The sequence below is a fragment of the Ascidiella aspersa genome, chromosome 9 (assembly GCF_963924565.1).
Source record: "Ascidiella aspersa chromosome 9, kaAscAspe10.2, whole genome shotgun sequence".
In the NCBI taxonomy this organism is placed as follows: domain Eukaryota; kingdom Metazoa; phylum Chordata; class Ascidiacea; order Phlebobranchia; family Ascidiidae; genus Ascidiella; species Ascidiella aspersa.
In genome coordinates this window covers 11,623,028-11,637,868 of record NC_139455.1, presented here as the reverse complement: position 1 = coordinate 11,637,868, position 14,841 = coordinate 11,623,028, and the positions used below count along the sequence as shown (strand labels likewise).

Here is a 14,841-nt window from a genome sequence, read left to right as displayed (position 1 = left end):
TTTTGGCAATAGAAAACTTGTCCCAACCCCTTGTACTGTGTGTTGCACCAGCTTGATTGTCAAGATGCCAGCGGATAGTCTCATTGTCCAAGAGTGTCAGACCATTTGTCCCACTTGGTTGGCGATATATCGGCACCGTGAGACTATGTGATCTGCAGTCTGTTCCTCCAAACCACAGTCACAGAAGCCCCATTTATTCATGGAAGACCTGGCACGCCCGACCCCTGTTCTCAGCCTGTTAAGGCGAGTTCAGGCTCGAATACAGGCCAAAACCCTAAGGCTTATTGCAGGTGGTGGGGCAATAGTGGTGAAGAGGGGTAATATTGCTCCTCGTTCCATTTGGTGGCCATCCATTCGCCTACACCAGAGCTTTCACATTTCTGCAGTGATTTGAGTGCAGCTGGTACAAAGGGGCATCTTGAGGATCAGGCGCGTAGCGTGACCATTTCAAAGGGGGGTGTCTCGCAATTTTAACTTAGGGAATTCCCATATTTTCCGTCTGACTGTAATGAATAATCACGTCATAAAAAATAAGCAGAAACTCTTAACGTCCAGCAAAAGCGAACACGTGCGTCGTATGAACACCGAAAAATTTTACGTTTCGGGTATTTTAGACGCTAAAAACGGCGATTATTAGGAGCTGACGGCTCTTTAAATTTGTCTATTTGACGTTAGAAAAGTACAACACTCCGTTGACTCATTCACGTCCGATTGGCACGTGATTTCAATTGTGCGCAAAAACTATTAGATTGTGGTGTCAGAACCAGAGCTGGGGAGCCACCGTAAAATAGCATTAGCTCCGGCTCCAGCTCCGGAGCCATCAAACACACACCAATGACTCCGGCTCCAGCTCCGGTGCCACCAGTCAATTATTCAATGGCAAGTTTTAAAAATTGCTTTTGGCTAACTAACGTTGGAGATGGAACAAAATATAATTTCTTAGCTTTAGCACCACAAACTGAAAAATGGCCCCAGCTCCACAAAAATAATAAAAATGGCTCCGGCTCCAAAAAAATAATAAAAATGGCTCCGGCTCCAGCTCCACAAAAATAATAACAATGGCTCCGGCTCTGGATTCAGAGAAAATGCTTAGCTCCGGGCTCCAGCTCCGGCTCCCCAGCCCTGGTCAGAACAGGCTCTGTGACGTGTCAATCACAAACTGTTGCACTTCGTTGTCAGCAAAATTAACGCTGCTTATCAACAAATCTGGTGATATTTGTAGTTTAGTTTCGCCGATTGACTGGAAAGTGGCTTCAAAATCGCCCTTTTTAAACTCGGTATTATTTAGTGAATTATTCAGCTGAAACTGTACAAAAAGAAAACAAACAAGTAAGATGACCACTTATTATCAGTTAAGCAGAAAGCTATAGTTCGACGACGTTTTAATAATATATCTCCTCAGCAGAAAATGTTATTTAGACGATTCATCGTGAAGGGAGGCAGAAGTATCTAGGTCATTAATAAAAAATAAAACGATTACACAGCGTGGATTCGAAAGGAGTTAAATGTTAGTGAAGCGATAACAGTGAAAGTACGAGTTTTATCCAAAAATATGACTTGTCCAGAAAGAAAGAAGCAAAAAGTAAGAAGAATCACATCGTATTTTGACACAAGGAGTGTCAGTGGTCGATTAGAATTGCCAGAAAGGAGCCATGAAAAAGATAAACACAAATCGAATCAGCGAGTATAGTGTCACCTCAACAACAATCGTCTGAAACTGGGTCTCCAAATGACATTGGAAATTTCGTTGGAGCTAATATTTCGAGGGAGACAAAGCGGAAACTTTTGTTAAATCCGTGGATGCCAGACGAAACTTACCTATTCCCAAGACTAGAAAGAATGAAAAACAACAAAATCTGTTATTTATCCTTCCATGCATCATGGCTTAAAGCGCATCCTTGGCTTGTTTACAGCGATGTAGTGCAAGGTGCATTTTGCAAACATTGCGTTCTGTTTGCACCGGAAAAGGCAGGAGGGTATTCCCTAAAGCAGCTCGTAGAAACTCCACTACGGAGTGCGGCAGAATATGTAAAAGGGACTACGTTGTTGAATGTTCACGCGTCGCTCGAATATCATAAAACAGCAACCGTAAAAGCGGAGTCATTTCTTCAGGTCTTAGAGAGAGGAGACGTTTTTGGAACAAATGGATAGAGATCAACAACGATTGCTACCTCTAAAAAATAACTTTCTTGTTTCTGTGGTAGAGAGTATAATATTCTGCGACATTCCCCTTCGCGGGCATCGCGATTCTAGTCAGCTAACTGCTCCTGCAGACTTTCGAACTGCAGAAAACGAAGGCCATTTTCGCGCACTTTTAAGATTTCGAACTTCGGCAGGGGACACTTCAGTCACAGATTATTTGGCTTAATCCAATCGGGCTGCCATGTATTACAGTCCACAAATCCAGAATGAAATTATTGATGTTGTCGGCGATGTCATTCGTCAAAAAATAATTGCAAGTCAGTTTAATTTAGCGTTTTAGCCGACGAAACTAGCGATGTTTCTGACATCGAGCAACTTTCGCTATATGTTCGATATGTTGATGATGGAGGAGAGATACACAAAGACTTCCTGGGGTTCATGCAAGCAGAAGATTTGACGGGGGACGCACTGAGTAACCTAATTTTAGACAGCTTGAACAGGTGGAATTTAAATTAAGACAATATGCGTGGTCAAGGTTATGACAGCGCCACTAATATGTCCCGAAAATTTAATGGCGTACAGGCAATTATTGCACGCAAATGTGGTTTACACGCGTGTTTTCTCTACGTCGTTGAGAAGTCTGTTCGTTTACCAATAAAATACATATGCGTTAAAAGGCCTGTTTCAGATTACTTGAGTCGGTGACAGGCGAAATGCCAAATGAAACAACGATAACGAGCGGTGATTAACGGCGATAAGCACCGACCTGATTAGGCGGCCGACGTGTTTTCCATGCCAGGTGCAATGTTTCCGATGTAACATCGCAGCAGTTACGGTTTTATTTTTGTGATCATTGTTTACTGAGATTTCAAAGGGGGTCAAGACTTCTAAATACCCCCCCACGCTACGCCTCTGTTGAGGATAGTAGCCTTTGGTATTGTGGCACCTCTGGGGCGAAGCTCAGCGGGCTAGATGCCTGCCAGGGTCGGAATGTGAGTGTCCTGTCCAGATGCAATGCGAGGTATGTAGACGTGGAAATCCAAAGTTCTTCCATTGGTATTGACGGACAACACACGTTTAATTTCCTTGTTATAGAGGTGAACTAAGAGTCCTCTCAACAATTCCCTTCAGCATGCAAGATCGCCAAGTCATCAGCGTATGCTTGGAGACTGGCGGGCAGATCACTGTAATAAACATTAAACAGCAAAGGAGCAGAACTGATCCCTGAGGCATGTTGTTTCTAAGGCGTCATAACCTACTTTGATGGAGCCGTTGTTTGTCTTAAAACAAAGCTGCGATTATGGACAAGTTCCATGATCATGCTGACCATGTGTTTGTTAAAAATATAAATCACTGAATATGCTGCTATGTTAAATGACAATCCTCAGCACCTTGCAAGCTTGCTACAGGCTGTTGAAGATCACAGGCGATAATAAACAGGTTTTAAATAATTCGATAAAATGTATTTTATTGAATATATGTGATCAACCAAATGACGACTCTAAAAATGGGGTAAATTAGGGCTTTGGGGGCTTTAAGAATACATTTTAAGTTACATAAAACTGGAAAATAGATTAGTAATGCTTTTTTGCCATTGTTTAATATAAAAATTACAAGGTTTCTTTGTTTTTAAAGAAAAACATACAGTATCGTGTTAGGGGAAGTCCCAGATTTTAGTGTGATAACTTTGGGGTGTCTGCAGAGCCCCTAAATGTTGTCCAATTGTTGATTTTTATGTGACACATAATGGGCAATCAAGCAGGAAGCATAAATTTAAAAAAAAAAGTTAAATCTGAACATCCCTAATTGAAGGCATTGCTACAGCGAGAACACTAGCAGCAGAAATATTTTTCCTATCAAACTACCAATCGAGGTATCACTAGTCACTACAAAAGCAAACTGCCTGTCAGGGTTTAAATTAACAAGCCAGCAAGCCATTCTCTAAAGGAGAACATTTAAAAGAATGGATGGTCAAAACAGTTGATTTATTATGCTCTAGAGAGTAAAAAAAACGTTTGAGCCAATTAGGCTTATCACTCAGAAAAGTGACTGTCACAGTGTTAAAAATATTTTACAAACAGTTTAAAAGATTCTTAAACAAACATATTAATTTCCTTTAAATTTGACCTAGTTCAATATAAACTTACAAAGGAAAGATTGCTTACAAAGGATTTGCGCATGAAATGTTTAAAAGTGTGAATTATTTTCGAGACAAATGCCAAGCAACTCTATTCCTCATTTACCACAATGAAAGCCCCTTAACATTTAAAGAAATATAGCAAACAATTAGACAACTTGCATGTAGAATTTTGCCATCATTTTTCAGATTTAAAAAACAAAACAAGAATCATTTGAAATTGTCTGATAACTCGACACAATACTTAAAAAAAGCACCAGTAGAGTTGCAAATGCAACATATTGGCCTTTAATGTTACTCGAATTTGCCACAACCACAATAAAACCTAACTTTAACGAAAGGGCAAAGGAAGCTGCCCAACTCCAATGTTCAAATGGCAAATATTAATTGATTTCAAGTAAACCTAATATTATTCTACCACCCACTTTTAGGTAATCCTAGATTTTTTTAGTTGTTCTTTCTTTTAATTCACTTAGTACATCAGCGGTTTTAATCTGTAGCCTACTGTGCTTTGTAATAATTCTGGTTTTGGTATTTTATACTTGTGAATAATTTTTTCAAATAGTTTTACTTATATTTTTGTTTTGTTTGCAGTTTTTAAGAAGAACTGATGATGCATTTGAATAACTATAGTATTTGTATCTTTTTTTACAAGCTTTGTGGTTATTTTTGGATCTTGCAAAATGGATAAAATCATCAACAACTACCAGTGTTTGAACAAACTAAACTTAGAGCTGAACATAAACAATAAAATAGTAGTAATACTAATATTTTATCAACATACCTAATAGGTTTGTAAAAAATCGTTTGTCAGGATCGGGAGGCAAAACTTGAAAAAATTAAATATTGGGTACGGTTCGAAAATTGATAGCGGTTGATCTCTACATGTAATAGCTCTTTTGACCAGTGAGTAACATTGGAAGGTCTTCTAATATCTTATCTCAAGCCAAGCAATGTTGGGAACAGGAATTGGACGCAGTTTTTTGTTTTTATAAAGGCTTGATGTATAAATAATTTTAATCATTGACTTAGAATATGCTGTAATTATTGCAAATTTGTGATGTTATGCTTAAAACAAAGGTTGATTTGTCAATATGATAAATTAACCCTTAAAAGTGGCTTTGCCCAAGTTATAGTAGATTAGGTCACACCTTAAATTGCCTGTACATAATAAGTGACAGATGCATTAAAGTTTTCCACTATTTGTTTATGTTTTAAACATTTAGGAAAACCAATAAAACACTGTTTTTTTTCACAAAAAAAGATTTCTATAAGCTTGTAAGCTGCAACACATTTAAAAATTAAAAAAAAACATTTTCTAAAAAACAACTTTTATCTGTACTCACACAAGGTTCGGACACAATTGCTTTGCTTTTCCATAAAACATGCCATTTTTTAGTCCCTTTTCCCTTGCTTCATAACTGCAGGAAGCTATCTCAGAGTATGATGGCACAAGTGTAGAAGTAGATTCAGAACATTGGAGAGTACTACAACAAACAAACAATAAAGTAGGTTAATATAGATTGCTATATATACTATGCTATATATTACAAATATCAAATAGAATGCAAGCTAAACACAGGTGTTTATATCATCTCTTAATATCATACATAAATTGTTTACATCATTGCTTACCTCAATTCTTTGTTTTGAACCACGCTTTCATGTTTTTCTTTATTGCAGCCTTTGTTCAAATGTTGACTTGGTCCTGATGGTAGTTTTGCTTCTACTGTTGTTTCATTAATATGATGAGTAACTGCCACAGGTAAACCCCGTAAGTGAGGGCTTGATAGCAAACCAACAGAAACGAAGAAGCAATCCATGTCGATGTGCATAATCCACTGAGATGGCTTTCGTGATGAAGCAGATGAATCTATAATGTACATGTACATTCTACATGTAATATTAAATTCATGAAGAAAATATAATAGAGAGATTCTTTATTCTTTGTCAGCTTAAACAATTTAAAAGACAGAAAATATTACATTTGTAAATCTTGAACTTTGTAGTTATGTTCTATCCCGTTTCCTAATACTTCCATTAGCTCAATGGCTCCATGACTACATAAAGGGATTTTACATTTTTATGCAAAAACCGCACAATACATTTTCTTTATTGGGACCCAAAAGTCATAATGCAAATGGAGTAAACCATAACTTTAGGCATTTCTTCCCGATACCGATTTTTTAAATACCTGAGAAATGTTCAAAACCTGAATTAATTGAAAAAAATCCCAATTACGTTTAGGTTAAATACTTTTATTGATTATTAAACTATTATTTTGCATATTAACTTGGTGGGATGCTAAAAACAATTTATTTTTATTAGAAAACGGGTTTAGTTGTTTGTTGTACAGAAAAAATTATATCATATTTTTGGACTAAAAAATTGGTACTCTCTACTTTCAACATAAATTTTTGGTAAACATTCTGTCAATTTTAAAACAATCTGTCTATGAAATGTCACCTTTTTGTCAATTTAAAAAAATTCGAAAATTAAATCTGGTTTATGCAGTGTACACCAAAATTTGGGGGCTGTGTAAGACAAAATTTGTACCTTTATATACAATTTTAAAACTCTTTTTATTAAAGTTTTCTTATTGCTTCGAATAAAAGAACACCACACCACAAAACAGTGTCTTTTTTGTGTGTTTTAGGTCACGCTTTTGGGGTTGATGCATACCCTGCTACTAAAAAGTAATACATCTGCTCTTTGCAGGTGAACACAACTAAACCCTTTCTCTTATGGTACCTAAAGCTGTTATTTAGCAAGGTTTAAACACTGTTGGTGAACTAAAACTGTGCTACTGATGGAATATATTATTAGATGAAATACCCAGCATTGCCCAGATTAAATACATTTTCTAACTGATAAAGAATGTAGTTGTACTGGCTTATGTAAATTAAATACACCTGCATTACGTGCGATAATTTGCAAAATCAACCTGAATTCTCCATGGTTAAGCAAAATAAATCAATCCATTATCGGCTATTCATCAATATTGCATTTTATGCTATTTTCAGCTAGGTTTACGAAAGAAGCAGTAAAACAAAGGGACATCAACATATATCAACCTCAAAGTTGCACTACATAGTGATACATGATCGGTAACTGGAAATTTAACATTACTTTAAAGTATGTTTTCTAAAGCCGCATATTATTAGCCATGACTAACAAACTAATCTGCAAATTTACCGATAACGCAAGAACCATTTAAACAAGACCTGGGCAAAATAAAACCTGTCCATTTTTCCTAAAATACAAACCAAGGTAATTTTCTAGATTTTTAGTTGTAACATGTATGTACACTAGGGTTGTTCAGATTTAACTTTTTTTTGAAAATTTATGCTTCCTGCTTGATTTCCCATTATGTGTCACATAAAAATGAGTTTCGTAAGTTTTCAAAACAATTAGACAACATTTAGGGGCTCCGCATACACCCCAAATTTATAACACTGAAATTGCTAAAATCTGGGACTTCCCCTTACAGATACTGTACGTTTTTCTTAAAAAACACAAAAACCTTGTAATTATTATATTAAACAATGGCAAGAAAGCATCACTTATCTATTTTCCAGTTTTATATAACTTAAAATGTATTCTTAAAGCCCCAAAATTCCCACTTTACCCCATTTTTGGAGCTGTCATTTAATTTATGACATATGTACAATAAAATATATTTTAACAAATTGTATATTATGAAAAGCAAAGTATTTTAATTAACAGTGAATAAAGAAGGAATATAGCAAAAGTATGCCAATGTAATAGTTAAAAAATGTAAAAAGGAACATCAATGAATAGCTTTTATAATTTTTTAGCCAAGGTTTTTTTTTAGAAAATCTGGGTATGATCGCCTGTGATCTTCAACAGCTTGTAGCAAGTTGTTTGTTGCTGTGGATTGTCGGTTAATATAGCAGCACAATCTGTGTTTACTTTTAACCCCTCTTTCTGCGGCATCATTCACAACTTTAACAGTACATGAAGACTTTAACTCGTTGTACCCATTATGAGCACCATGAATCGGGAGAATGTATCGGCCAATCACATGTCTGATTGAGTAGCGTAAAATAAACCAGGAATCTGTGCCAATCAAATCCTCTAAAGTGGTATAACTTTTGATTTTATGATGCAAAACTTGAATGCCTTGGTGAAAATCTTCAGGTTTGCAAGAAATTTTTGGGCAAGTGCTGCCTTTGTGTCCTTGGTCATTTGTGGGTGATTACTAAACAAGCAAAATGTGACAAGTTTGTCTAGAAAAATAGCATCATTACCCATCTGTTCAGACCACATAAACATTTTTGGCCATAGAAAACTTGTCCAATCCACTTTGTACTGTGCGTTGCACCAGCTTGATCGTCTTCTTCTTTCATATGGACGATCTTATTATTCCAGTTCAAATGTCCGGGCAGAAGTCGAGATGCCAGCGAATAGTCTCATCGTTCAAGAGTGTCAGACCATTTGTCCTACCTGGTTGGCGATATATCGGCACTGTGAGACTATGTGATCTGCAGTCTGTTCCTCCAAACCACAGTCACAGAAGCCCCATTTATTCATGGAAGACCTAACACGCCCGACCCCTGTTCTCAGCCTGTTAAGGCGAGTCTAGGCTTGAATAGACAGGCCAAAACCCTAAGGCTTATTGGAGGTGGTGGGGCAATAGTGGTGGAGAGGGGTAATATTGCTCCTCGTTCCATTTGGTGGCCATCCATTCACCTACACCAGAGCTTTCACATTTCTGCAGTGATTTGAGTGCAGCTGGTACAAAGGAGCATCTCGAGGATAGTAGCCTTTGGTATTGTGGCTCCTCTGGGGCGAAGCCCAGTGGGCTAGATGCCTGCCAGGGTAGGAATGTGAGTGTCCTGTCCAGATGCAATGCGAGGTATGTAGACATGGAAATCCAAAGTTCTTCCATTGGTATTGACGGACAACACACGTTTAATTTCCTTGTTATTGAGGTGGACTAAGAGTCCTCTCAACACTGCGCCAATTCTCTTCAGCATGCAAGATCGCCAAGTCATCAGCGTATGCTTGGATACTGTGGCGGGCAGATCACTGTAATAAACATTAAACAGCAAAGGAGCCAGGACTAATCCCTGAGGCATGCCGTTTCTAAGGCGTCATAACCTGCTTTGATGGAGCCGTTGTTTGTCTTAAAACAAAGCTGCGATTATGGACAAGTTCCATGATCATGCTGACCATGTGTTTGTTAAAAATATTAATTTAAAAAAAAAAAAATATTAAACTTTAAAAAAAAAAAAATATTAAACTTTATTTTTAGCCTGTTTTAAAGACAAAAATAAAAAATTGTTTTCGCGTTTCACGTTTCTCATAAGTTCCATGTGTTTTTGGATGTCTTTACAGACAAAAGTCACCCTCTGCACTGTGACACTCTTTTAAACAAAAGTTTTTCAAATTAAGCCTAGTAATTAAATCGATTTTTTGCACAGAGATATAAAGTATTCCTAAAAATATGAGCAAAATTAGTATAAGAACAAACACTAAAATTTCAATTGGTTCCAACAATGAATTACATCCAGTGTGATGGTTGCGCTTGCAAAGTGCCCACTAGTTTTTGCAAACGCTGCCCCACTTTGCATAATATAAGCATAACCGGAAGTAATGCTCTACTTCCAAGCGACAACAATGATTTGTTTTTAATATGCTCATTGTGCTGAATCTAGCTCCACCCATGTGGTTAAAAACCGAATGAGTAGTTCAATAACATAATTATACAGAGTCTGGTACGTTGATTACATCGAAGTCAAAAAGTAAATATTTGCTGAAACGTTAGAAGATTTTACGTTAAACAAGTTATACAAAATGTGTTTTGCTGCATCCGCTGTTATAATTAGAAATATAAAACCTAATTGCTACATCTGCAAACCAAATTGCCTAAGTTTCAACACAAATTTTGACTTTTTGAAAAACCAGCCCTTTTATAACTCATTGAATGAATGTCCCAATAAAACAATTCAACGTCCGACTATGGACAAGCCATTTAATATACAGATGCTAACTTCTGTATAGCATTTTTTTTAAAGTGGCCTTAGCACACTAACTGAAACTTTCAGTGGGTTTAAAGGACCTGACAAAAAATCCAGGGCGCATGAACACGCTCTACACAAACACACTCGTTCCTATTGTTTTGTTCAACCCTTCAAATTTCACCTTACTTTGTTTTGCATTGATATTTGCACCAAGCTGCAATATTTCATCCCTGCCTTCAAGCTTGACTTCACCGTTTACAAGATGCCTATAAAAAAAGTATAAACATTATTAACCGCTACGGTATAATAAAAAAATATATTGCATAACAATAAACCAAATTTTTAATTACATAAAAAAATCCAATTAGTAGAAAGCAACCCTTTTATTATTGCCTGTGTGATTGAAGTTGGCAAAGGCATCTAAAAAGATTTGCATTTAGCTTACATTCTGTTGGTATTTTTAAGGTTATAATCAGTGGTTGTGAAAACTATGGCACATAACTTTATACTAAGAATGTTCGATACAAATATATAAGCCCAAAATCATAGTATATACAGGGTTGGGCAGCACTCGCCAAAGCGAGTGCAAATCGCTCCGGGCGAGTGCTGATTGACACCCACTTGGCCGACTGGCGAGTGGCTTTGGCAAGAAATTTTTAACTTGCGTTAAGCACCACTTCTTACCGAAATATTACTTAGCGCCGGTTATACTAAGGAGCAAATATATTCAACACTACACACATAATAAGGTTAATCGGAGTCACGTTTGAAGCCCTTAATAAAGATTCTTTGTACCGTTGTATGATCGTAATAAAGACTCATTGTCTCGTTTTAAAAAATCGTTTACCGGCAAACAATCAAAGACGTCATTGCTGCAGTGGTAAATAGTTATGAGGTTTATTGTTTAACAGTTTTCGGTAACAATAAGTTTGAATGCAAATGTCTTATATTATTTGTAAGAAGTGTTTTTTAAGAGACCAAAACGGCCCACTGAACACTACGGTATTTTAAAAACTACAGCTGAGAATTAGCAATTACTTTACGTAGTATGTTGTTGCGATCTCTAAAGTTTATGGCGCAGCACAGAACCTTTGGTGCATATCGTTGTCTGTGCGAAAGAATGGCTTAGTTGTAAATTTATAATTATTTTGTGATTATTTGCTGTTCAACCAGTAACTATAGTGTTAGGCGAAATGTGGCGTTTTGTTTGTGGCGCGAAGAAACCTGTGGTGAAACGTCATTCAAGCAAAGAAATGTCAGAATACGAAAAAAAGAGCGCGAGCATTTAAAAAAAATGGAAAAAAGGCGGGCCGTGGCTACTAAATTGTCAGTGTTATTTTTTTCACTAAAGACTGTAAAAAATATCTCGGCTAAAAACATTGTTTTAAGCGTAAACTGCTTTATGGGTAATTAATTTGTTCATCCATGCATGGAAATAAACAATCAGACTTTTATAAAAACTAATGTTTACATATAGAATTAGAAACCATAACCCAAGAAATGACTGCGCTAGGGCGGTTATTTGCAGACAAAGTGCCAACAAATTTGGCGAGTGTTATTTCATCTGGGCGAGTGCTGATTCATAGCCGCTCGCCACGCTGGCGAGTGTAATTTTTTTCTTAGGAACAACCCTGATATATAGTTTTTATTTATAATGAGAATTTGTTTTTACAGATGCAAGCAAAACTGTTGCAATTTTCTGCAAAAATTCAACACAATTTCCTTACAACAATACATGTTTAAATGAGCTTAAGATTTGTATACAGCGGTTTCAGGTGTCTATCTATCAAAATTCATATTGAGGCATGTGGATTTGAAAAAAAGTAATTTTGCGACCCGCCCTAATACACAACCAATATAAACTAGACGGGGATGCGGTTGTTGTATATTTTGTCTGGGGGTATATTTTTAGGGATTAGTGTTTATTTTCAATTTTTACTTTATTTTAATTTTTTTTCTTTTTTTCTTTTTTTTTTTTAATATTTTGTATTGTGTACTTTATATTATATATTTTGTTTTTTATTTTCCTTAACTTGTTTCTGCAAGCAAAAACAGATATGGGCCGAAAACTTCCCCACTTAAAATATGCCTTTGATGCGAAAGGGGTTCAAATATGGTGTAGAATTTGGGGAATGATCGAAACATATATTTAATAACTAGAATTTACGTAGATAATGCATATGGCCATTTTATTAAATTATGACCAGCTTCTGTGTTTGAAAATCAAATATTATCATTCTCTTAAAGACTAAAAATGGTTTAATGCCTATGGTTTGCTATACTTTTGCAAACTTTTACTCGGTAATTTTTTACCATGGCTTGGTCCGAGCAATCACTGTTAAAACAGGCTTGAAATCTGTCGTTTCAAACAATTATTATGTTCTCAATACGCAAACTGTTAAATCGAAAGTTTTGCTAGATGTTTAGGCCTGATGTTGGAATGCTGGTTGGAGCAAGATGCACGACAGGTGCTAACAGAGAGGCGTAGACTGCCTCAAGATTTCGCATTTAAACTTGCGGCGGTAAATACACCCTATTGACACTTAATTATTAGGCGAAGCTTATCGCGAAGTAAATGGTCGCCTGAAAAGAAGCTAACGCCCCATTGAAAGCAAGCATTATAAATGAGTCGCCGATATTCTGCTTTGAACATCTCTACTCGCAATGCTTCCCTCCGTTAATTGTACGGTGGGTGAAACTTTATTCACGGCCTTACCTCTTTGTGTATTACCGCGACAAAACGATGAAATACGATTTGGAGAATATTTGGAAAAATCGTATTTGGAGAATATTTGCTATTTCCACCTGGTTCGTATGTTACTCCAATCCAACATATCAACACACAATTAAAAGTTGTGTATAATAATATAATAACTCATGGCTTTGAAGCGAAAGGGGTTCAAATATGGCGTAGATTGTGGGAAATGATCAAAATATATATTTAATAAATAATAATTTACGTAGATAATGCTTACGGCCATGTTATTACATTTTGGTCAGCTAGCATGTTTAAAAAGCAAATATTTTCATTTTGTCTAAATGATTTAACGTTTATGGTTTGCTATACTATTCCAACTTTTACTGTGTAAATTTTTACCATGCCTTGGTCTTAGCAATCACTGTTAAAACAGACTTGAAATCTGTAGTTTCAAACAATATGAAACACACTATTATGTTCTCAATACACAAACTATTAAATCGAAAGTTTTGCTAGATGTTTAGGCCTGATGTTGGTATGCTGGTTGGAGCAAGATGCACAACAGGACAACAGGTGCTAACATAGAGGCGTAGACTGCCTTAAGATTTCGCATTTAAATTTGCGGCGGTAAATACACCCTATTGACACTTGATTATTAGGCGAAGATTATCGCGAAGTTATTGGTCGCCCGAAAAAAAACTAACGCCGCATTGAAAGCAAGCATTATAAATGAGTCGCCGATATTCTGCTTTGAACATCTCTACTGTATAGTATGTTACTCCAATCCAACATATCAACACACAATTTTAAGTTGTGTAGGCCTGGTGTTGATATGTTGGATTAGAGTTGCCACCAGATTTTGCATTTAAATTTGCGGCGGTAAAATAAGTTGTTTCTTAACAGCATTAAGTAATTTTACTAAAGAGAAGCCTCGTTTTAAAATGCAAGTCGCACGAGCCCAGTTTAGGACGTGCCACTTCGCACAATGAAAGTCTCACGCGCGGGACAATAAAGCCCAGCAGGCGGTAAGTCGCTTCGTCACATCACAAGCTGGACAAAGCAAGCGAATATGAACGAATTCTGTATGAAAGTTTTTCTGCTGCTAGATGGCTGTCGTTAGCTACAAAGTGCTAAAACGCAATATTTCAGGTTTTTACCCCCCAAGCAAAGGCCCCTGGGAGTGCAGCCTCATAAACTTTTACAAAGCACCTACATACCACTCTACGCCATGTCTGAAAATTTGAAGGTTCTACGATGTCTACTTTTTCTATAAAGCTTCGGACAAAACTCGGTCTGAAACATACCATAGGAAACCATAGGAAACCAAAAAAGAACTAAACGGGGTTGCGGTTGTTGTATATTTTGTCAGGGGGTATATTTACATGGCTTGGTGTTTATTTTCAATTTTTACTTTATTTTATTTTTTTATTTTTTTATTTTTTTTTGAATATTTTGTATTGTGTACTTTATATTATATATTTTGTTTTTTATTTTCCTTAACTTGTTTCTGCAAGCAAAAACAGATATGGGCCGAAAACTTCCCCACTTAACTTATGCCTTTGATGCGAAAGGGGTTCAAATATGGCATAGAATTTGGGGAATGATCGAAACATATATTTGATAAATAGAATTTACGTAGATAATGCGTATGGCCATTTTATTACATTTTGACCAACTTACGTGTTTGAAAATCTAATATTATCATTCTCTTAAAGACTAAAAATGGTTTAACGCCTATGGTTTGCTATACTTTTGCAAACTTTTACTCGGTAATTTTGTACCATGGCTTGGTCCGAGCAATCACTGTTAAAACAGGCTTTAAAACTGTAGTTTTAAACAATATGAAAAACACTATTATGTTCTCAATACGCAAACTA

The 14,841-nt window shown here is 36.3% G+C and overlaps 1 protein-coding gene across 2 annotated transcripts in view; it reads right to left on the bottom strand.

Annotated features, from left to right (window-relative positions):
• The window catches only part of LOC146133007 (translesion synthesis protein REV1-like), a 76,222-nt gene that overhangs the window by 38,098 nt on the left and 23,283 nt on the right, over nt 1-14,841 (bottom strand). For both annotated transcript variants that reach the window (XM_083397924.1, XM_083397925.1), the window contains exons 5-7: nt 10,453-10,532; nt 5,915-6,152; nt 5,626-5,766 (exon numbers count right to left, since the gene is read on the bottom strand). In XM_083397924.1, the coding sequence (XP_083254050.1) occupies nt 5,626-5,766; nt 5,915-6,152; nt 10,453-10,532 (459 nt within the window). The remainder of the gene's footprint in view (nt 1-5,625; nt 5,767-5,914; nt 6,153-10,452; nt 10,533-14,841) is intronic.